This window comes from Gorilla gorilla, chromosome 16 (assembly GCF_029281585.2).
Source record: "Gorilla gorilla gorilla isolate KB3781 chromosome 16, NHGRI_mGorGor1-v2.1_pri, whole genome shotgun sequence".
NCBI classification, from domain to species: domain Eukaryota; kingdom Metazoa; phylum Chordata; class Mammalia; order Primates; family Hominidae; genus Gorilla; species Gorilla gorilla.
The window spans coordinates 24,575,569-24,599,218 of record NC_073240.2 but is presented as its reverse complement, the minus strand read 5'-3'; the positions used below and the strand labels follow the sequence as shown (position 1 = coordinate 24,599,218).

General features: G+C 47.7%; 1 protein-coding gene and 1 long non-coding RNA gene across 2 annotated transcripts in view; one reads left to right on the top strand and one right to left on the bottom strand.

Annotated features, from left to right (window-relative positions):
* The window catches only part of LOC115933516 (uncharacterized), a 74,183-nt gene extending 64,465 nt beyond the window's left edge, over positions 1–9,718 (bottom strand). Inside the window, exons 1-2 of the long non-coding RNA XR_008671931.2 lie at positions 9,529–9,718; positions 8,978–9,411 (exon numbers count right to left, since the gene is read on the bottom strand). This is a non-coding gene — a long non-coding RNA (uncharacterized lncRNA). The remainder of the gene's footprint in view (positions 1–8,977; positions 9,412–9,528) is intronic.
* On the top strand, positions 9,592–15,718 carry LOC129527068 (endothelial lipase-like). Its single transcript, XM_055363320.2, has 3 exons — positions 9,592–9,742; positions 13,298–13,398; positions 15,397–15,718. Exons 1-3 carry the CDS (start codon positions 9,592–9,594, stop codon positions 15,700–15,702), a joined length of 558 nt encoding a protein of 185 aa, XP_055219295.2. The 3' UTR covers positions 15,703–15,718.
* Positions 15,719–23,650: the final 7,932 nt, after the last annotated feature.

Genomic DNA, 23,650 nt, shown 5'->3' with positions numbered 1-23,650 from the left:
GTGGAAGTGGTGGGAGAGAGAAGCGTGCCTGCAGGTGGGCTGCATGGTTTGCTCAGCTGTGTTTCATCAGTGCTGGCTACAGTTCTGACCCTGGGAGTGAGGCAGGATAGGTAGTCAAGGAAGCGGCCGTGTTCTTGGGAGGCAGCAACTGCAATGACCGTAGAGTCAACACAAAAAGCCTCAGCATTCGCATTACAACTGAGCTCATTCAAGCAAAGCTATCTTCAGTAGGGACTTTCCCCTCTAGAGAGCATGTACATTTTCATTTTACCTGTCCTCAGACTGACCCTTTTCTCATTATAATAGTAAAAGACACACCCCTTGGAGATTTAAGATGCTCATGAGACATGTGACGTATGAACAAACGTGTGGCTACTGCATATGTGCATCCAGAGGACCCCCCAGAACACGCTTACTAGCAACACCTCTTCCCACCTTCTTATGAATAATCAGGTAAGACTTCCGGAAAGGGAGTCCCCTAGTGCCAGGTTTTGCTGTCTCATCCTTACACACAGCCTGCTCTGAACTCTCTCAGGGAGTACTGTTCTATTAGTCCATCCTAACGCTGCTATGAAGAAATACCCGAGACTGGGTAATTTATAAAGAAAAGAGATTTAATTGACTCACAGTTCCGCATGGCAGGGAGGCCTCAGAAAACTTACAATCATGGCAGAAGGCACCTCTTCACAGGATGGCAGGAGAGAGAGTGAGAGCCAGCAGAGGAAATGCCAGACACATAAAACCATCAGATCTCGTGAGAACTCACTATCATGAGAACAGCATGGGGGAAACCACCCCCAGGATTCAATTGCCTCCACCTGGTCCTGCCCTTGACACGTGGGGATTATAGGGATTACAATTCAAGGTGAGATTTGGATGGAGACACAGAGCCAAACCATATCAACTGTCTATTCTGCACCTAACTTTCAAAATAGTATTTTTCTTTTGCAATAAATTACTCTATGCTACACCTCCTTTGCTGTGTGTGTTTCCTGTTTAAATTATTTTAAGCCAAGAAGACAAGAACCAACAGGAGCTGCTGATCTCTAGGCTTGCTCAGAGTCATGAAGTTCTTGGCTGATCTCATAAGTGGTCATTTAGCTTTTGTGTACGGGACAAGTAGGAGAAGATTATTAATCTGGTAAATTAAATAACACTCTCGGCTGGATGCGGTGACTCATGCCTGTAATCCCAGCATTTTGGGAGGCCAAGGTGGGAGGCTCACCTCAGGTCAGGAGTTCAAGACCAGCCTGGTCAACATGGCGAAACCCTGTCTCTACTAAAAATACAAAAATTAGCCAGGTGTGGTGGCACACACCTGTAATCCCAGCTACTTGGGAACCTGAGGTGGGAGAATTGCTTGAACCTGGGAGGCGGAGGTTACAGTGAGCCGAGATCGTGTGGGCAACAGAGGCAACAAAGGGAGACTCCGTCTCTAAATTAATTAATTAACACTCTGAGCTGAACCACTCTGGTATTTTTTTGTTTTTTATAGGAGTGGGAAGGGTGGGGTGAGTGGAGCTTCACAACCATTCCCTGAGTCTCTCATAATTTGGCCAATTACCATGCACAACCTCTCCAAAAAGAAATGTGCCAGGCCTAGTGGGTTTCTTAAGTAAATCCCTTTGAACTCCCCAAAATGCTGGTTAAACCTAATTTTTCACCTGCTCCTTGTCTATATAAATGCAGCAGAAAAACACACAAAACAATGTATGAACAGCATGCGTGAAGTTGCATGCAAATAAATTATTCAGCTTCCCCTAGATGTTTTGGAAGACTTCAAGAAATTGGAGTTCATGGCCGGGCGCGGTGGCTCACGCCTGTAATCCCAGCACTTTGGGAGGCCGAGGCGGGCGGATCATGAGGTCAGGAGATCGAGACCATCCTGGCTAACATGGTGAAACCCCGTCTCTACTAAAAATACAAAAAAAATTAGCCGGGCGTGGTGGCGGGCGCCTGTAGTCCCAGCTACTCGGGAGGCTGAGGCAGGAGAATGGCGTGAACCTGGGAGGCGGAGCTTGCAGTGAGCTGAGATTGCGCCACTGCACTCCAGCCTGGGCGACAGAGCCAGACTCCGTCTCAAAAAAAAAAAAAAAAAAAGAAATTGGAGTTCATGATTTGCAAGGGAGAGGAAACGTAAAAAGTAAGGAAACCAGGCGAGGCATAGTGGCTCACACCTGTAATTCCAGCACTTTGGGGAGCCAAGGTTAGGAAATCCCTTCAGCTCAGGAGTTTGAGGCCAGCCTGGGCAACCTGGTGAAACCACGTCTCTACAATGAAAAAAAAAAAAAAAGCCAAGTGTGGCAGAGTGAAACCCTGTCAAACAGACAAAAAGGAAGAAACCAAAATACACCCATCAGAAGCTACCTTCAGCATTCAGGAGAGCTGAGGTCATACCGCAAGGGGAAATTTCAATTTAGGCTCAATCACCTTCTTCTGTAGTCTCTCACCCGATGCTTCCCAGACTGTGTTCCTGGAGAATCCTGATCCCTCACGTTAAAAGAAAAACTCCAGCCAAATTAAATTTAAAGGAGTTTAATTGAGCAATGCACGATTCGTGAATCGGGCAGCCCTCAGAATCACAGCAGATTCAGAGAGGCTCTAGGGATGCCTTGTGGTCAGAACAAATTTACAGGCAAAAAAAAGGAAAGTGATGTACAGAAATCGGAGGTGAGGTACAGAAACAACTGGGTTAGTTACAGGTTGGCATCTGCCTTATTTGAACAAGGTTTGAACACTCAGCAGTCTATGAGTGGTTGAAGTGTGGCTGCTGAGTTTGGCCAAGACTCAGCTATTGTTGCAGGCGCATACTCCTAAATTAGGTTTTCAATCTCGTCTACCAGTTACGTTAGGTTATGGTTTGTCCACAAGGACTCAAATATAGAAGTAGGGGTCCTTCTCAGGTGACTTTTAGTTTGCTTTAACACTCACTAAACTCTTTGTGGGCTGAGGGTTCTATGGTCAGATTGATTTGTAAAAGCTGAAAACTCTGTCCCTTTCTTGGAGATTCACAACACACTTCACTTGTGTAATCATGTAATAAGCCCTTTCTGTGTGCCAGGCTTTATTCTGGGCTCTGGGAGAATGGTAATAAGGACAGCAAACCCAACTGCTGCTTTCGTGGATCTTTTACCCTAATGGGGAGATGGACATTAGTCAAATAGCCAAACAAATACTGATTAATTACAAACCAAGGTAAGTTCTACAAAAGAAAGGAACATGCTTATAGGAAACCTAGGCAAGGGGTCAGGGAAAGTGGCTTTGGGGAAAGGATGAAAACAGATATCTGAAGCTTGCAGAGTTAGCATTAACTAGGCCAACGGATGTCCAATAAAAATACTCTGTGATCCACATAATGTAATTACAATTTCTCCAGCAACCGCATTACAAAAAGTAAAAAGAAGTCAGTGAAAATAATTTTAATAATATATTTTACCTAACTCAGTCTGTCCAAAATATTGTTATTTCAATATGCATTCAACATAAAAATTATTAATGTGAGAATTTACATTCTTTTTTTAGTCTTAAGTCTTTAAAATCTGGTGGGTATTTTCTGCTTCCAGCACATCTCAGTGTAGACTAGCCATGTCTCAAGTGCTCAGTAGCCACAAGTGGCCTGTGGATGCTGCCCTTGATGACACGGATCTAGAGGAAGTGACGGCAGGGCCAGTGTGTCACGAAGGCAGAGGGACAAGGGTGTGAGCTGAGGTGCTGCCATTCACCTGGGCCAGTCCATGGAAGGCGGTATAGGCACTTTAAGGATCTTGATCTTGAAGCTAAGCCACTGATGGCATAAAACATATTAAAAGTGCTGAGAAGCTCTGCAGTGAAAAAGCCTGTTCTTGCTTGTTTAACTCAGTGTTCCCATTTTTATTCCATGTAACACCTAATAATGTCCTAGGGCCACACATTGGGAAATGCTGCTCTATTGACTATACGTAGAGGAAGTCTTGCTGCTAATATAAACTGAAGCAAGGGTTGGGGACTGTGGCTCACGCTTGTAGTCTCAGTTACCAGGGAGGTTGAGGCAGGAGGATGGCTTGAGGCCAGGAGTTCCAGACCAGCCTGGACAACATAGTGAGACTCTGTCTCTATAAAAAACAAAGCAAAACAAAAATTAGCTGGGCGTGGCAGCATGCATCTCTGTTTCCAGCTACTTGGGAAGCTGAGGCGGGAGGACTGCTTGAGCTCAGAAGTTCAAGGCTGCAGTGAGCTATGATCAAGCCACTGCACTCCAGCCTGGCCGACAGAATGAGATGCTTCTCAAAACAAAACAAAACAAAACAAAACAAAACAAAACAGAAAAACCCCCGAAAAACCTTTAAGCAGTTGGAGGTTTCAGGCCTCTTAACTTATTGAGGTGATAGCCAGGCTACATGGCTACAGAACTAAGACCAGGTAAGCATAGAGATGCTGCTCCCTTGGTGGAAGCCTGGCACTCCCTTTCTAAACTGTGTAGGTGGCAAATAACTCAGGAGGATCCAAGTGCTAGCCAAGAGCCAAAACGGAAAGACTTCTCATCCTTTACGGTCTTCCCAAGTCTTACCTTCAGCCAATGGTCTGTCCTATCAATTTGCTTCACTTGTACTTTTTCTCTTCTCTGCACTTAGAATTCAGAGTGTGAGTAAGCCGTGCATTCATTTATATTTGTCATTTCTTTTTCAGTTTCCTACAGCAGCTAGCACAATACCAGGAATAAGGTAGGTGTTTAGTAAGTATATGAAGGGGTCATGTTTGTATTCTTTTTTTTGAGGTAATGGTATGTCTTTATTTCAGGTCTTCCACTAAGTCTGGTTTTCTCAGTCCTTCATCATCTCTTCTGTCTTTTTTTTTTTTTTTTTTTTGAGACAGAGTCTCGCTCTGTTGCCCAGGCTGGAGTGCAGTGGCGCGATCTCCGCTCACTGCAAGCTCCGCCTCCCGGGTTCATGCCATTTTCCTGCTTCAGCCTCCCGAGTAGCTGGGACTACAGGCGCCCGCCACCATGCCCGGCTAATTTTTTTTTTTTTGTATTTTTAGTAGAGACGGGGTTTCACTGTGTCAGCCAGGATGGTCTCGATCTCCTGACCTCGTGATCCGCCCGCCTCGGCCTCCCAAAGTGCTGGGATTACAGGCGTGAGCCACCGCACCCTGCCACCTTTTCTGTCTTTGAATGGGGAGGGGCCATGGGAAAAGCACCGATCTTGGAATTAGAGGTGAGGTGCCATGGCTTAGGCCTGTAATCCCAGCACTTTGGGAGGCCCAGTCAGGAGGATCGCTTGAGCCCAGGAGTTTGAGACCAGCCTGGGCAACACAGTGAGAGCCTGTCTCTGCAAAAACATAAAAGAAAATAAATAGCTGGGCATGGCGGCAGGCACTAGGAGTCTAGCCACTTGGGAGGCTGAGGTGGGAAGATCACTTGAGCTCAAGAATTTGAGGCTGCAGTGAGCCATGACTGTGTCACTGCACTCGGTCGGGGTGACAGAGTGAGACACTGTCTCTAAAAAAAAAAAAGGAATTAGTAATTCAAGTTTGTGTTCCATCTCTGCCTTTTTACCAACTGTGTGCTCTTGAGCAAGTCAGTTAATGTGGCTGGGTCTTGGGATCATTATCTGTAAAGTGAGATGGTTGTACTAAATAATCTCTAAGGTTTGTTTTAGTTTTAACACTGTAGAACTATGCTGTCCAATATGGTAGCGAGCAGCTACTTGTGGCTATTGAGCACTTGAATATGGCTAGTCCGAACTGATATGTGCTATAAGTGTAAAATACACACTGGAATTCAAAACAAGAATGTAAAATATCTCAATAATTTTTTATATTGGCAACATGTTGAAATGATAATATTTTGGATATGTTGGGTTAAGTAAAATATATTATTAATAATTATTTCTTTTTAAAAATGTTTTTACTTATTTATTTGGGTAGAGATGACGTCTCCGTATCTTGTCCAGGCTGGTCTCAAACCCCTGGCCTCAAGCCATCCTCCCTTGTTGGCCTCCAAAAGTGCCAGGATTACAGGCGTGAGCCACCACACTCAGCCACTTAATTTTAATTACATGTGTTTCTTTTTACCTTTATAATATGGCTATTAGAAAACATAAAATTATATATGTGCTGCTATGGACTGAATTGGGACCCCCTCAAATTCCTGTGTTGAAGCCCTAACTCCCTATGATGGTATTTGGAGATGGGGCCTGTAGGAGATCATTAGGTTTAGATTAGGTTATGAGATGAGGCAGCATGATGAGATTAGAGTTGTTATTGGAAGAGACATCAGCATTCTCTCTCCCTCTCTCTCTCTCTCTCTCTGCCATGTGAGGACACAGTGGGAAGGCAGCCATCTAGAAGCCGGAAAGAGGGCCCTCACCAGAAACCAACTATGTTGATACCCTGATGTTGAACTTCTAGCCTCCAGAACTATGAGAAAATAAATCTCTGTGCTTTTAAGGCACTAAGTCTATGGTATTTGGTTCTGGCAGCCCAAGCTGACCAAGACGTGCAGTTTGTATTAAATATTTCTGTTGCACAGCATTGGTCCAGATATCTGGGAACTCCTACATACCAGCCAGCCTTCTGGTACTTATGACTTTCTGCATTGTGTCTGTGAGAGCACAGGGATGGTCTCTAGGCCAGTTTTTCTTCCCTAGTAGCTGCTCAATAAGCATCTGGCAATTAAGTCATTTTCTGAGCTGCAAGAATATAAACAGTCTCTGGATAATGTATGTAAAAGAGGACCTCATTAAAAGAATATTGGGTAACAGTTAGAATCTCTGCAGGGCAGAAGAACCAGGCTTGGAGGATATACTCAGGCAGATAGCAATGTCCCAAATCCCACTGCAGTCTAGTCTGGGGGTGACTCCACTGCTGCCTCAGAAAACCAGAGCTGGCTTCCCATTGGCAGAGTGGAGTGGGTATGTGCTTCCAGTCTCATTAGCTTCCAACTCAGAGCTCAAAATGATTGAGTTCGAATTGGGGACTCTAACTGCAAGGGAGGCTGGGAAAGTGAGCAATTGCTTTTGAGCTATTTTTAGTGGAAAGTGGGCTCTTATTATAAGCAGAAGATTTATTCCTTTAACATAGGAAGGGTCTTTAGATGCTGGGCTGCCAAATAAGAATGACTGGAACCCTTTCCTTGTGTTGCCTGAGACCTTGAGATTTTGACTGCAATGCAGCATAAGTTTCCACCGAGACTCCTCAGCTGCAACTCCTTCAGGCGGGAGGCTCTTCAGATCTCCTTGTTCTTCTGGGAAGTATAAAGCAGAACAGTTGATGTCATGCATTCTAATGCTACAATTATAATTTCTTTTTTGTTGCTGTTTTGAGACTGAGTTTCACTCTTGTTGCCCTGGCTGGAGTGCAATGGCACGATTTCAGCTCACCGCAACCTCCGCCTCCTGGGTTCAAGCGATTCTCCTGCCTCAGTCTCCCAAGTAGCTGGGATTACAGGCATGTGCCACCAGACCTGGCTAATTTCGTATTTTTAGTAGAGACAGGATTTCTCCATGTTGGTCAGGCTGGTCTCAAACTCCCGACCTGAGGTGATCCGCCCTCCTTGGCCTCCCAAAGTGCCACAATTATAATTTCATGATGTTCTTTGAAAGTTCTTGCATGATATTTTAATCTGGAGACACAGGAGGGCACTCTAACCAACTAGCAATAAAACCTAAATAGTTTCATAGCCTTGGCAGCTAAAAAATGGATGTTGATCTTGCTGAATCTGTAAAACACAGGTTTTTCTTTTTTTCTAGTCAGGATAACCAACTTTGCGGGACTGCCTTGCAAAAATACCCTGCAAAATACCCTCGCTTCCATGGGGGTATCTCACCTATGACAAAGGCTCTCAAGACACACCCTCCACACTATCCAGTTAATGTTCTAGGGACCATGGCTGTGAGCAACTCAGGACAGGGGAGTTTTTTTTGTTCCTTCTGTTGTCCAAGCTGGAGTGCAGAGGTGTGATCATGGTACACTGCAGCCCTGAACACCTGAACTCCTGCGCTCAAGGACTCCTTCCACCTCAGCCTCCCAAGTATTAATAGCTTGCACTACAGGTGTACCACCTTGCCTGGCTAATTTTTTTGACTTTTTTTTTTTTTTTGGTAGAGATGAGTGTCTCTCTATGTTGCCAGCGCTAGGGAAGAGGATTTTTGACTACAGCTTACTCCCTGGCTCACGCACTAAAGAGATGGAGACCAGGTTGCCAAGGGCTCATATTTAAAGGTCAATTGGCCAAATCAAACCTAGAGCAGAGGAGAGAGACCTGGTTGTCCCGAGCCTTTCTTCAAATCTGCAGCCTGTCCCCATGACTCAGTTTTCCCGTCTGTAAAATGGAGATAACATCAGACCTATGTAGGTATAGTTTGCCAGTGGAGAGAGAGAGAGTGGGAACAACTTATCTAGGGGTGGCATTTACCATCGCATACAGACCATTGAGTTCTATACTCAAAAACTAAAGCCAGCCTGCGTCTTGTTAATGAATGATAGCACACGGGAGGGACAAAGCTGCTCTACTGGCAGCTGGAGTAGCAAAATTAAGGAGGGGAGGTGGGAACAGGATCTGCTGCCTCCGGCTCCGTTTCCGCACACAGGTCTCTCTCCAGCTGGAGCCCCGACGCTAGGGAGGAAGGGGCGCGGGGCTGTTGCAGGGGGAGTTGCTTCCCCAGGCAGGGACAGGACCTGTTCAGGGCGACTGCAGGGTTACTCATGGTCAAGGGTGTCGCCTTGAAGAGCCGGCTTCTCCGGGCTGGAGCCAGGCTGGATGGCTGGGCGCAGTCTCTCAGCCTCTCCCACCGGCTCTGCGTCCGCAGTGGCTGTTGGCACAGCCGCCCCGCCAGTGTACCGGGCTCAGTCCCCGCTCCCCAGCGCCAGACGCAGATTCTGGGCCAAGTTCTCTCTCCGCTGGCTGCTTTCTGCCCCAGGACCCCGATCAAAAAAGGGAAGGAGAGCCGGGGGAAAATGATGGAGAAAAGAGAGAAAGCAGGTCCTTGATTCCACTCACCAAGGAGTTACTGCGCATGCGCCGACACTGGCAGCTGGCCTCCGGTGTTAGACCCCAAATCTTGACTCCCTGATCCCTTTGAGGAGGTCGCCTGGTGTTCCTCTTAGCCCTCCACCCCACCGGAGGAGAGCGCCTGCCAGGAGTCCCCCGCCGCGCTAGGTGCTTTGCTACCTGAACTCCTAGTTTTCCCAACTTCCCAATGTTGGCGGATACGTTAACCGCCAAACCTTATCCGCCAATACGTCATCACCGTATTGTGGAGTAGAGAGACGCCTCCGAGAAGCTGGCTGACTCCCCTGGAGTTTTGCAGTTAGTGGCGGAGCAAGGACCCTCAGCAGGGACTGTGCGATCCTCCAGCGCCGGCCACAGCCCACAGCCCCTTAGCCTCGCCAGGTTATAGTGCGGCCTCACCGGTGCACCTGTTGTAGCCCTCCCTGGGTGGGAGGGGTGGGAGAAGAGAAAGACCAAGGGATTGCCGGGTGGCTCTCCAGGAACGGACTCCCGGCCCGGGGCGCGGATAGACCACTTCCATAGAGATTGTGGCTTTGCACCTTGGAGAGGGTGACCTCCTTCTCCAGGGATCGCGTCCCCAGTGGGCGCAGGATTTGGGGGAAATGTCCACCCCTGCCACTTGGGGTGGCAGGGGCGAGAGGAGGATCTGGGGGCCCAGGGAAGGGCAGTGGGAGAAAGATGGTGTTGCTGGAGTCGCAGCTGCCTGCGGAGCGGCCCGGGAGGAAGCGAGGCCGAGCGTGCAGCGTCCACGCGGTGAGTGTGCAGCGTTTTCATTCAAACTTTCTCCAGTCTGGGTGTCAGCGAAGGTGTGACCAATCAGAGATCAGAGACAGGAATAAATTATGCAAATCACCATCTGACAATGGATCTGATGACTCCCATACTTTAAAAAACTACCTCTACAGGAGTGTGACAGCAGCAAGCCCTTGCCTCTCGGCGGCTCAGGACAGAGCCTGGTTCTGGTGGAAGCCGTTCATACTCGCTCCCTGCCACCGCCAGCGGCTCCGTGGCCAAGTTTTCATTTTCCACCTTCTCGGCGTCTAGCCCCGCCAGCCCCTGGCGGAGAGAAGGCTGCCCACTTCTGGTCTTACGGCCCAGACTGCTGGAAGCATGGAGAGGTGTTTTTTGTCTTTTAAAACTCCTGTTTCAGGGGAGGGGCTGTGGAGGTGCAGGAGAAGAAACTCCTTTCCTCTGCTGTGTTTCTGGAGCCTCTACTGTTGTTTTGCTGCGGGGACCCCCGCATCTTTTGATCCAGAGGGATGGCTGGAAGGTAACGTGCATTTATTTTTATTCCCCCCAGCCACTTCTCGTCCGTGCTGGGTCTCCTGTGTCTTGCTGACTCTTCAATCCCTCCTTGTTCCTCTGCAATTCTTCCTTTCCCCCTGCGCTGCCCATTTTCTTCTCCAATCCACCTTGGCGTCCACTTGTCTGTCTGCGCTTCTGATGGGGGCATCCCCACCAGACATGCAAGAGGCAAAGGCTGGCAGGGTGCGCTGGCTCTTGCCAGCCCTCTCCTTCCCTCGGCCCGTGCTGGTGCTGTCCAGCCAGCCCAGTGGCCTGCCAGCAGCTCTGAAACCTTGTCCTCATGCCTGAACCTGGAGGTTTGAGAGTCAAGGAAAGTTGTTAGAAAGAGCTCTGTCTCCTGGAGCTGCCTTTTAATCTTGGTGTAGGTGTCTTGGAAGTTCAGGTGGCGGGGTAGCTGGCTTTGGTTTGATTCATGCTTGCAAGGAGTGTCCGGTGGGTCACTTGTGCTTAGAAGCTGCAGGGCTTATTCCCCCAGGTTGCCAGCCTTTTCCTCTTCAACACTCTCGTGCTGTCCCCGCTCTTCTTCTTCCCATTCCTCCTGCCTTTCCTCCTCCTGGCTTCTAGCTTTTCTTCCTCTTGGGTTCTGTATTGCAGCCTTTTCCAGTGGAGGCAGCCTGCCCTGAGGGAGCCCGAGTCGGTCAGCCAGAGCGAGAACTAAGTCAGCTGGTGAAGCAGTGGAGGGCTGAGGAGCCCCTAAACTGAACCCCATCATCTTCTAGTCTGCTGAGGTGGTGGCAAATAGTCTGTGTCCCCTATGCATGTGTGGGAGGGTTACTGTGAATGAATGGAAAACCTTGCTTTACTCAACATACTTCCGACTCTGGTGCTAACTAGAGAAGCATTGCCTGGGGGCAGGTCTCATCTCTGGCTCCTTACCTGTAAAATGCTAAAGTTCCTTCTATCTTCTGTGTTCCCTGCCTCTGAGTGTGTGTGAGTCATTTCGTTCATTCCAAAAAGTATTTACTGCAGGCCTACTTAGTGCCAGGCACTATTCTGGGAGCAGGGGAGGCAGCAGTGAACAAAACAGATGGCAATCTCTGCCCTCGTGACGCTTACATTTCAGTAGTTGGAAGACAGACGGTGCACTGATTAAAACATCAATGGTGCTCAGTATTATGGAGAAAAGTCAAGCAGAGAAGGAAGGTGCGGCATGCTGGTGGGGGAAGGTGGCATGATTTTACAATGTGGTCAGGGAAGGCCTAATGGAGAAGTTGACCATTGAGCAAAGAGCTGAAGGGGGTGAGAGAAGGAGGCATGAGGACATCTGGGTGAAGAACAATCAGAAAGTCTCAGAGGCTGAAGTGACCCAGGGCAAAAGTAGTAGGAATGCAGCTAGAGAACTTTGGGGTCAGAGGGGGTCAGAGGCCAAGGGGAAGAGTCTTTGTCTCTATGTGGGTTTATCCACAGGTCTGTCTCAGGAAGCCAGCAACCTCCTTTTCTCCCAGACTTCCTCATCTGGTCTCTGCATGAGTGGCTATCTGGGTAGAAGGTGGGGAGTTGTTGAACTTGTTATGCCCGCGGTTCACATTTCTGCTGGTTGGGGCTTTTGTTCATTACTTTCATAACAGTTAACCTGATTTCTGCTCATGTGCATTCAGCAGCATTTTCTGGAACCTTATCCCTCTTACATCTGCTGCCTTCTTCTCCCTCTCCCCCTCCTTTCCCTCCACCCTCTCCACTGCTATATCTTTTTCCTTTTGGTATCTTTTTCCTTTTGCTTCTTAACTCTCAGATAAATTAACTCCAAGATGGTCATTTGGCATCTTTCCCTGCTGGGTTATAGAAGAGTTTGATACTCTAACTTCCTGGTGAGTTATCCAGTGATGCATCCCAGGATGACTGAAAGAGTGCTGGGTGGGGTCCATTTATGACTTTCTGAAACCGTGTCATGATGACGGCCCCTACATAGTGTTAAGCCACAGGGGCCATCAGTGACATGAGCTGCACTGTGGGAGCAGGGCTATCTCCTAGGTGGCCTGTACATGATCAGTGAAGCTGGGAGGGGGGATTTTGTTGCTCTTAGGAGTTTCTCCATGGTTTTAGTCATTCACTTAACAAACTGGATGAATGCCTGGCACATGCCACCACTGGAAAGAGTGCTGAGGATGCCTGAGGTTCCCTAGATGGGAACATTGGGGAAGCCTATTTTCCAACAGGTCATCAGCCTCTTGCCTCCAGTTCCAAAATCCACAATCTCTCAAAATTGGAAAATGTGTTTGGTAACTTGTTTGGCAGCAAGACCTGGCCTTACCTGATCTGAACTCATTTGGCAGCAAAAACCTGGCCTGAGATGACAGGAGGCTATTGATTATCTTTATGTTTGCCCTCAAATGTGAGTGGTTACATATTTCTCTGCAGAAATATTAGGGTGTTTGATCCAGGGGAGATAGCTCAGACCCCAATGGCAGCATTATATAATATATGGTGTATGCTCCATAATGTCTTTCTAAAATCTGAAAACTTCTGAATTCTGAAACTCACCTGGTCCCAAGCATTTCAGAAAAAGAACCGAGGACCCGTACTCTAAAAGTAGGAAGGGGCTGGGCGTGGTGGCTCATGCCTCTAATCCCAGCATTTTGGGAGGTCAAGGCAGGTGGATCACCTGAAGTCGGGAGTTTGAGACCAGTCTAACCAACGTGGAGAAACCCGGTCTCTACTAAAAATACAAAATTAGCTGGGTGTGGTGGTGCATGCCTGTAATCCCAGCTACTTGGGAGGCTGAGGCAGGAGAATTGCTTGAACCCAGGAGGCGAAGGTTGCAGCAGGCTGAGATCATGCCATTGCACTCCAACCTGGGCAACAAGAGTGAAACTCCGTATCAAAAAAAAAAAAAAAGGTAGGATGGAGGGAGAACTCATTTTGATAGGAAAGAAGAGGGAAACCAAGAGAGAGACCTATTTATTTTAGAGTGACAGTAATTAATACTAGTGACTAATTAATACTCATTAAGTATAGATGAGATGTCCGGGCTGAGGTCAAACCCTCTGTGAGGTTTAACCTCAGAGCACGAAGGATGCTACCTCTCCCTCGGCCACAGCCAGTCCTTGGAAGACAGCAGTTTCAACATGACAACTAAAACCCTTTTCATCATTCACAGATGGACGGTGAGCCTGGGGAGGGAGTTCTGTGGCTTTACACAAGATTTGATTCCCTTTGTTTTGGTCAATTAGAAAAAATTCTGGTGTTTCCGGATTCCAAACCCTCTTCCCCCTTTTCCTTGTGTGCTGCTTATATTTCAGACTGCCGTGAAGAATGTAACAGACATTCACTAAGGGGCAATCTGGACTCCAGCAGGGTGGTATTAATGCTGGCACAAAATGGGCTTTCAGAAAGTTACTCTCCTGGGGGCAAAGCGCAGCTCCACTGTCTCTTAAGGACCCCTCTAATTACACTTAATTACACTGGTCAACCACTGCCTGGAGGGGGCTGTACTGCAGTAAGAGCTGAACTTAACTAAAGCAACTTGACTGGCTCCAAGAACCTATGAGTTGGCAGCTGGCCTGGATTTCCGGCTGCCCTTGGCACAGTGCCCTCCTGTGTGTATAGAGATAGCCCCGTTTAAAGGCACTGGGGCTCTTTATGTGGCCTGGCTGAGCAATTCACATTGAAAAGCCTATGACAAACTTCAACCAAAAAGACCTTTAGCACTCAGCTTCAGAAGCTTTTGACCAGCCAGGGATTTATTCATTCATATAATGACAGTCTGTAGGAAAATGGCACTATGAAGTCAGCAGATTTCTGCCTGGGCTAATTGGAAGGGGACAGTCCTCCTCTTAATAGTGAGAAATTCATATCTGCTACATGCTTTTGGGGCTTTTAGATCTATCATCCAGGGTTGAGGTCAAGGGCAGGAGAAGGCAGGTGCCTACCTACCTAGTTGAATGAAGAGAAGATTAAGAGCCTGTCTATCCCTGCTCATCACAGGGAGCAGAATCATACATTGGAATCTTTTTAAGGCCCCCTGTCAAAATGCAAATACAAGTTGCCTGCGACTTACAAATGGGTTGCATTCCAGAAAGTTCTTTTGTAATCTGTTTGGAACTTGGATCAGCAGTTTCCCATAGAAGCAAGATTGTAAATGGTGTTTGGTTTCCCAGGCTAGGCACAGAAAATCTGTTTATTGATAATGTGCTTGTGGGTAGGTTTACAACTGGACCTAGTCACCATTTATAACTTTGTTTCTGTGGGAAAATATGTTCCGAGTTGTAATTTGGGATTCCTGGGACAGATTTTCCCTAATCCGGGGTCAAGAGGGATGGCAGAGATGGGGTGTGGGAAAGGACCATTTGTTAACTCTGCATTCACCTAGGAGAAAGCATCTCCCTGCATTTCTAAAAGAGAACCTGATTCTTCAGGGCAACCCTCTCCAAGTGTCTTTGAAGGATGGACCAGGCCACTTGCCTGCCTGTAACAGGGACTCGGACCAGTCTTATGCCAGTATCACCCTTAACACATATCTCATAGTGGCCCTAGCAGACAGTGGGGCAACAGTATAGGGCATTAGCTGGGAAAGTTTTGATGGGAAATACTGGGGATGTAAAGAGCAACAGAAGACAATATCTGCAGAGCGATCCTGCCTGTGCTGGTCCCTTCCGCCCGTGCTGGTCCTTTCTGCCCGTGCTGGTCCTTTCTGCCCATGCTGGTCCTGCTCATGCGCAAATGTTTGGTCCCTGGGCAGCCAGTGTGCAAGTTCTAAAATTGTCTGGGGGCTGGATGTCGTGGTTCAGGCCTGTAATCCCAGCACTCTGGAAGGCCAAGATGGGAGGATCGCTTGAGCCCAGGAGTGTGAGATCAGCCTGGGCAACATAGTGAGACCCTGTTGCTACAAAAAACTTAAAAATTACCCAGGCATGGTGGTGTGTGCCTGTAGCCCCAGCTACTCTGGAGGCTGAGGTGGGAGGATTGCCTCAGCCCAGGAGTTTGAGGCTGTCATGAGCTGAGATTGTTGTCAGTGCACTCCAACCTGGGCAACAGAGTGAGACCCTGACTCCAAAAACAAACACAAAAAAATTAGCTGAGAGAGGGTCATATAGAATGGAATTCCGTATTTTTCAGGATTTCTGAAACCAAGAATAAAAACTAAATTCCACTTTTCTCTGCAGATGAGCAGTATCTTTGAAAACTGGCTGTACAAACTCGTGTCAGCCCTGCATACAAGAGAGAAAGAGGCCATTGTAGTTGTGGTTGACTGGCTCCCCCTGGCCCACCAGCTTTACATGGATGCCGTCAATAACACCAGGGTGGTGGGGCACAGCACTGCCAGGATGCTCCACTGGCTGCAGGTACCGGGGGATGAGAGGGAGTCTCCTGTCGCCAGCAGGACCTCAAACCCCAATCCTCTTAAGAAATACACATTGTACATCTGTTGCCATAAACTTCTGGAGTCCGATAAAAATCTTTGGGATTAAAAGTTTTCTTGAATTAGGTATTGCTTGGAATACTTGAAAGCTGGCTGTTTTCGAGAGCCTTTCAATTATTGATAGGTCTCTGGATTTTTCCTGTTACTTAAATTGCTGAAAATTGGCCTTATGGGTTGTTCCTTCTTGACCTTAGAAACAGATGCCCTTAGGTTGGTTGGGATGGCCAGGAACCAGGCCAGGCTTGTGATCTGAAGTTCCTACAAAGACTGCGCTCACCTCTGAAGCATGGCTGTGCTCAGGGTGGGGAGGGGGTTATTTTAAAAATGCAGCCTAATACCTCTTTTAAACTATGAAGTGTGGAAAACCGATCTTGAAGTCATATTTACTTTATTTATTTATTTATTTATATTTATTTATTTTCGAGACTGAACCTCACTGTCACCCAGGCTGGAATGCAGTGGCATGATCTCGGCTCACTGCAAGCTCCGCCTCCTGGGTTCAAGTGATTCTCCTGCCTCAGCCTCCCAAGTTGCTGGGATTACAGATGTGAGCCACCATGCCTGACTAATTTTTGTATTTTTAGTAGAGACGGGGTTTCACCATGTTGGCCAGGCTGATCTCGAAATCCTGACCTCAGGTGATCCACTTGCCTCGGCTTCCCAAAGTGCTGGGATTATAGGTATGAGCCACCACACCCGGCCTATTTACTTTTAATAGGTGAATAATTTGCCTGAGATCAATGGACTTAGCTGGGAGAAGGCAGGGCAGGGTACACTGTCAAAGCAGCAGCATATCTGGGCAGTTCCACCCTGGCCTTCCTTGTTCCCATGGAATGGGATGAATTCTGGCAGAATTCTGGTCAGGATTCACAAGCAGTCCCTCTGTCCTCTGCTTAAGCTATTCTATAGTTTGGTTCCTGAGCCGCGGGGTTACCTCCTTACCCGCCAAATGAGTGCTCTGACAGGGTAGAGTGCTTCAAGTCTGGGGTCTCAGGTGGGCTTGTGGGGAGGAGGTCGGCAGCTCCTGGAGCTGGGTGGAGGTCAGGCCTCAGAGGGCAGGCAGAGGGCGTTCTGCTGAGGGCTGTGGCTGGCACTGGCGTCTCCAGTGAGTACCGCAGCTTTGACCTCCTCACCACCACCCTCCCCTCTCTTAGATACTGCCAGAAAAGAAAAAACAGAAAACATGTAGGGAACAGCCACGTATGCAGCCTCCAGTCATACCCTCCACCCTGTCTCTGTGCTTGGCATTTGCAGTGCCATCAAATCCTTTTGGCCTCCCCTAAGCTGGCTGTGACCCACGCATGTGGCATCACCAGCAAAGCCAGCGGGGCCCTGGGGAGTCTCTGTGCCCACAGGCTCCGCATCTCCTGCACCGTGACTCAGTTGTTCAACTACTGGTGACTCTGGGCGCTCCCGACCCTGCTCTTCTGCTCACATACTTTGGTGACTTTCTGCAGAGAAGGATGATTTTTCTCTCGGGAATGTCCACTTGATTGGCTGCAGCCTCACATCACACATGATCCTTAGCCTGAGCCTTGTAAGGGGATACCTGAACCCCAATCTTGCTTGGGCCAGAGGGTGTGGATAGGGGTTAGCTAGAGTTTTACCCTCTTAGGCTTCTGAGAGAAATCTGTGATATACTAGAAAAGAGGTCATATATTTGTAATTGAATCTGTGTCTTGTTTGCTATAAACAGGTAAGCAAACAGATGAATTTATTCAAAAAATGTGAATTCAATGTCTACTCTGTGTAGGCTAGATGCTAGCTAATGTCAAATACCTCATATATGACAGCTACTTTGTGCTATCTCTGAGCCACGTAGCAACCCTGGACATTCTACAGATGGGGAAACTAGGATTCAGTGATTAAGCAAAGGGCCCAATATCCTGGGCCCTGTAAGTAGCAGAGCTGGGACTCAAACCCATGCTGTCAGATTCCAGATCCCATGCACCTCACTGCTATGCCATGCCACCTCTCTTCTGTAGGTAAAGTAGCCAGGCATGGTGGTGCATGCCTGTAATCCTAGCTACTCCAGAGGCTGAGGTGGGAGGATCACCTGAGCCCAGGAGGCAGAGGTTACGGTGAGCCAAGATTGTGCCACTGCATTCCAGCCTGGGCAACAGAGTGAGAGACTGTCAAAAAAAAAAAAAAAAAAAAGTAGCTGTTGAACTACAGCAGGCCCTGCCCTGCCAGGCCAGAATGCACAGCCCTGGAAGTTTTGCATGCATGCATGTGTGTGTGCTCCATTTGCTGGACAAAGCAACTTTGGAGCAGACTATGACTGAATAGAAGAAGTGGAGGTTCCCTATCTCCCCTTTATTTTAAGGGGGCAGTTCTGCCTCTCATTCATCCCTAGTTAAAAAAGTTAAATGTGCCACTGTGCCCCTGAATCTGTGGGCCACAGATATGTGTCAGGGACAGTCAGAGCAGGGCAGGCAGGTTCTAGCTGGGTAGGTGAAGGCCAAGCCTTGCCTGCCAGCCAGCCTGTGAAGCCCCGTCAACCGCCTGCATTCCTCCAGCACAGCCTGGTTTCCACGACAAAGAGCCTCTCTCGTACTGATTGCAAAGCAGAATGTTGCTCTGTCTTTCCCTTTTCTCCAGGGGACATGGTGAGAGGCAGGGAGAGGACTCTGTGTCAGTACCATGGTCCTTGCAGCCTCTGAGATGGGTTGTCATGGGCTATTCTGGGAGGACACTGCTTTTCCGCTGTCTTTCTTTTGGGTCCTGGGCTAGGGACGAACCCTCAAGCAGCCTGGGCTCCCTTTCTCTCTTGGTTGCAAATAAAGTTATCTAAATTTTTGGAAACTATTTAGCGTTTCAGCCTCTACCAGTTCTCATGAGTCATGAGTTCTGCAAATTGACTGTCCACTCTAGACTGTAGCTCTGCCTCTTGTTTATCCTGAAATTACCCTCTCAAGTCTCCTGGTTCTAATGTGCCCCTGTTGAACACGGTTCAGTTACCCATTTGCTCTTTTCAGGACTCTTATTGGTCACATCTCTGCCCAGCCTTGGTGTTTTGAGGCCTGGGTTTCTCAGCCTATGAACCATTGACATTTGGGGCCAGGTAAGGTTGTGGTGTGGGCTGTGTGTGTGTGTGTGTCGGGGGGACTGACTCGTGCACTGTGGGATGTTTAGCTGTTTCCTGCCCTGGCCCTGCTACATGCTAGCAACTCTCTCCATCAGAATGGGGGCAACCAAAAGCTTTCCAAGCATTGCCAGATGTCCCCTGGGGGGCAAAACCACTTATGGTGGTGAACCACTGTTCTAGAGGCCCTTCCTTTCTGGCACATTTCATCTCTTAACTTTCTCCAGGTCCTTCCTGCGTGTCTGTGGGGCAAAGAGCCGTTCTGGTTGCGATAAATCTGGTTCCCATAATCACTTGGGCTTGGTAACAGTAGATAATACTGACGGGCACTCAAACTCTTAAGATCTCACATGGACTGTATGACTTAAGGTATAAATTCAGGTTCCATTTTATAAATGATAGTGAAGCACAGGGAAGTTTTTCGATATTTGGTCCACAGAATACCTACTTTTAGGATCATCTGGGGAATGAATATCTATTTCTAGGCTCTATAATTCATATCTACCCACCAGAATCTCTACGAAGTCAGGGACTTGGGAATCTGCATTGTACAGTTTGCAAGTTCTTTTTTGGAATGGTTTTACATTAATGCGTTTTTCAAATCAAAAGATGGTGAAAAGTCTCTCTTATTGTTCTCTCTACCTGTCCAGTGCCCTTGCCCACCCTCTCCCCTAACACACATGCATACAGGTAACTAGTTGCTTGTGTGTCCTTCCAGAATTTTCTGTAGCTGTATGGTGGAATTTAAATTTAACAAGCTCCCAGTGCTATTTGTGCAGTTTCAAATATGAGAACCAGTGCTCTCAACAGTGCCAGCTGCCTGCTCAACACAAAATGTTTGGAGGCAGAAAGGTTTTCGTACTGTGACTGCGAAATAGAGGAATTCTGGGGGCCTGATGTATGGATTCTCAGTGTATTGGATGTCCTCTTCTCTCTCAACATTTCACCCCTGGGCCTGACTCATAACTAAGGGAAGGGGAAGAATAAGTCCAAATACAAATAGCTCAGTCTGGGGAGACTGGGTTCTCCTTCCAGAAGGATGTAGGCAGCTTAGTTATTCTGTAAAAATTCTGCTAAAATTAAGGACGTGAAAGGTACTCAGTGGCAGAATGAATGGGACAAATGGCTTAGTTTCAGGCAGTCTGAGTTCTTTCTAGAACTGCTTCAGTTTTAACAGGAGCAGTTCCTCGGTGGCAGCGTGAACCTTGTGGCTAGTTTACAGGGTTTGGCTGAGGTGTCGGGATACATGGAGGCTTCAGAAGAAAGTATAAATTCCATAGCAATAGAATTTAATTTCCACAATGATGTCTTGGGGTCAATTGCATATGGAAATGGGTTTCTCATTTTCTTCCATGCTTTCCATGTCTTGATACTCCAGGCTGGGCTCAGAAGGCATCTTCATTCTGCGCACTCAGACTTAACTTATAATCAGGACTCACTGACTTGGTGCACCTGACATAGCTAGTTTGGGGCCCCCTTCTGCTGCAGGTTGGGATCCTGCTGGGCCCATGTTTGAAGGGGCGGATATCCACCAGAGGCTGTCCCCTGACGATGCAGATTTTGTGGATGTCCCCCACACCTGCACGCGTTCCTTCAGCTTGAGCACTGGTATTTACATGCCCAGGGGCCACACTGACATCTATCCCAGTGGGGGTGACTTCCAGCCAGGCTCTAGACTCAGTGATGTCCTGAGATCAATTGCATATGGAAGTGAGTTCCCTCTTTTCTGCTTTGTGTTTGACTCAGTTTATCCCATTTCCTTCTAAATCCCCCAGAGCCTTTAGTGCTGCAGGCACTATTTGTTCATTATTCCCACCTCTCACCACAGTGGCCCTCCAACACTGTGTTTAATGTATATCGTTGTCCTCCAAGACTAACTGACCCAGTGGTTCCTGCTCTGGTTTCTCATGCTTTAAGGTTGCAGTTGTTATTAATTGTTTTCTTTCTTTCTTTCCTTTTTTTTTTTTTTTTTTTTTTTAGAGAGAGTTTTGCTCTTTTTGCCCAGGCTGGAGTGCAATGGTACAATCCCAGCTCACTGCAACCTCCACCTCCCTGGTTCAAGCGATTCTCTTGCCTCAGCCTCCCAAGTAGCTGGGACTACAGGCACGTGCCACCATGCCCAGCAAATTTTGTATTTTTAGTAGAGATGGGGTTTCACCATGTTGGCCAGGCTGGTTTCAAACTCCAGACCTCAGGTGATCTTCCCACCTCAGCCTCCCAAAGTGCTGAGATTATAGGCATGAGCCACTGTGCCTGGCCAATTAATTTCTTTTTATGACAAAAGGAATACACACATTTGTTGAAAGAGAAATCAAGCATTATAGACTTGCATAAAGCAAAAGTGCACTCCCACTCCCACCTCTGCTTCCACTCTTCAGATGTAGCCAGTATGAATGCTTTTGCGTGTATCCTTCTAGTCTTTTTTCTTTGCAAATTTATTTGCGTGCAAATTTTCACCCAAATCACATTGTTCTGCAACTTTATTTTAATTTTTTTCAGCTTAATTTTTTGTCTTTAATAAGAAATTATGGATACTCTTTTTCTTTTCTTTTTTTAAAACAGACTCTTTTCTTGTTGTTGTTGTTGTTTTGTTTTTGTTTTTGTTTTGTTTTGAGACAGAGTTTCACTCGTTGCCCAGGCTGGAGTGCAATGGTGCGATCTCAGCTAACTGCAACCTCTGCCTCCCAGGTTCAAGCAATTCTCTTCCCTCAGCCTCTTGAGTAGCTGGGATTATAGGCACCCGCCACCACACCTGGCTAATCCCAAAGTGCTGGGATTACAGGCGTGAGCCACCATGCCTGGCCACATCCTCTTTCTTGAGACAGGGTCTTGCTCTGTCACCCAAGCTGGAGAACAGTGGCACAATCATAGCTCACTGCAGCCTCGACCTCACGGACCCAAACGATCCTCCCACTTCAGTCTCCCAAGTAGCAGAGACCATAGGTGTGCGCCATCATGTCTGGCTAAATTTTTTATTTTTGTAGAGATGTGATCTCACTATGTTGCCCAGCCTGGTCTCAAACTCCTGAGCTCAAGCCATCTTCTCATCTGGGCCTCCCAAAGTGCTGGGATTACAGGTGTGAGCCACCGTGCCTGGTCTTGCTATTCTTAATAATATGTCTTGGAGATTGTTTCATATCATTATATTTAGAGCTACCTCAGTCTTTCAACAACTACATATAATTTAATTGCATGAATGTATCATAATTTATCTGGTCCTTATAAGTGGACATTTAGGGTTTTAAAAAATCTTTTTCAGTTATGAACAGCGCTACAGTGAATGCCTTGTCATATTTTTCAGATGAGTCTTAGAGCCAATGTACTAGAAGATGGAAGGAAGCATGTTTCTCACCCATTCCATTTCAGACTGCATTTTTAGGGGAAATTGTGCTATTTGGAGAACCACATTTGGCTCAGAGGTTTAGGAGTACTTGGATCCTACCCTGGTCTAACTCTTCCCTCCCCTACATCTGGGCCAATGAGAGATGGAGAAAAAAAAGCAAGAACCCTCATTTTCAGAGGGGCTGAAAGCCTAAAGCCGTGCTCTCTGGAGGATGCCCCTTCCCCTAAGCCAGGGCTTCTCTTTGACATTTGGGACTAGAGAGACCTTTGTTCTGAGGGCTTCCCGTGCATTGGAGCATGTTTAGTAGCATCTCTGGTCTCAACCCACTAGATACCAGCAGCACCTTCTCCCTAGTTGTGACAGTGTCTCCTGGCTGAGACCTACTGCTCTAACCCAATGTGGACCTCAGAATCCTACCACCCACAGGCTGGCACAGGGGCAGGAGCCTGAGGCACCAGAAGTGCTTCACCCAGAATAGGAGTGGAAGCGAGATGACCAGGCTTAGCACAGCAGCATCAGCCTGTCCTGCCAAAGGAGGCTCGTGGAGACAGGGCTACCCCTGAGGGCCCCAAGTGCAGAGCCTTTTCATAGTAGTGCCCCTGCCCATTGGCAAACATGGCCCCACAACACCCTGGAATCTATCCAAACATATAGTGACCTCTGCAGGAAGGATGGGGTGGGAAGCTGGGGAAGATCTTGAGGCTATATTCATGCATGCGCAGAGCGAACCAATGCACCTGCCAACCACAGGTGGCCTCCATCAGAATGGAGACAGTAGATGTGAACTTTGCTTCCACCTCATGGTCTGAGGACAAAGCTGCTGGAGCTGGCATTTTTCCCCCCGCACTTCTGGATCAGGCTGTATTTGAGTCCATGATCAGCCTGCATTTCTTCAATTAACTTGAACCAGGGGTGATAGATAATCTAAACCCTTTCTCCTTGGATGGTTGGTCTTCACTTTTCCCCTGGTTGGCTCATAGGAATTATGTAATTTTTTGTATTCATCTGATTTGTTGCTGCAGGACACCAAAAGGGAGGAACCTGGCACTCAGACATCAAGGTGAATGTCACAAACAGAGGCCAGTGGAGGGTGGGAGGCTCCCAGGGGAGGCACGGGGTACAGATCACAATGTCAGGCTTAGGCTTTCTAATGAAGCTCCCAGTTGTCTTGTGATGGGGGAGGGGAGAGCTCAAATCAGGATTGTGAGCTGTGACTGAAATGTCTGCAGCAGCTCCAGGTAAAAGAGGCCCAAGACCTAGGATGGCGACAACATCTCCCAAGATCTAGCCAGCCAAGCAAGCCTCTACTTTCTTCATGTTCTTCCCAACCCATAAAGATCACAGTTTTTGCCAGCCATTATCCCCGCCTATAATCCCAGCACTGTGGGAGGCCAAGGCAGGAGGATTGCTGGAGCCAGGAGTTTGAGACCAACCTGAGTAACATGCAAGACCCCATCTCTACAATAAAAAATACAAAAATTCGCTGGGCGTGGTGGCATGCACCTATACTGAGGTGGGAGGATTGCTCGAGCCCAGGAGGCAGAGGTTGCAGTGAACTGAGATCACACA

Coding starts and splice junctions, on each gene's coding strand:
- LOC129527068 (XM_055363320.2), top strand. CDS start 9,592: ATGTCCACCCCTGCCACTTGGGGTGGCAGGGGCGAGAGGAGGATCTGG. Junction 9,743..13,297: donor GAGCGTGCAGCGTCCACGCG/GTGAGTGTGCAG, acceptor GTTTAACCTCAG/AGCACGAAGGATGCTACCTC. Junction 13,399..15,396: donor TCATCATTCACAGATGGACG/GTGAGCCTGGGG, acceptor TTTTCTCTGCAG/ATGAGCAGTATCTTTGAAAA.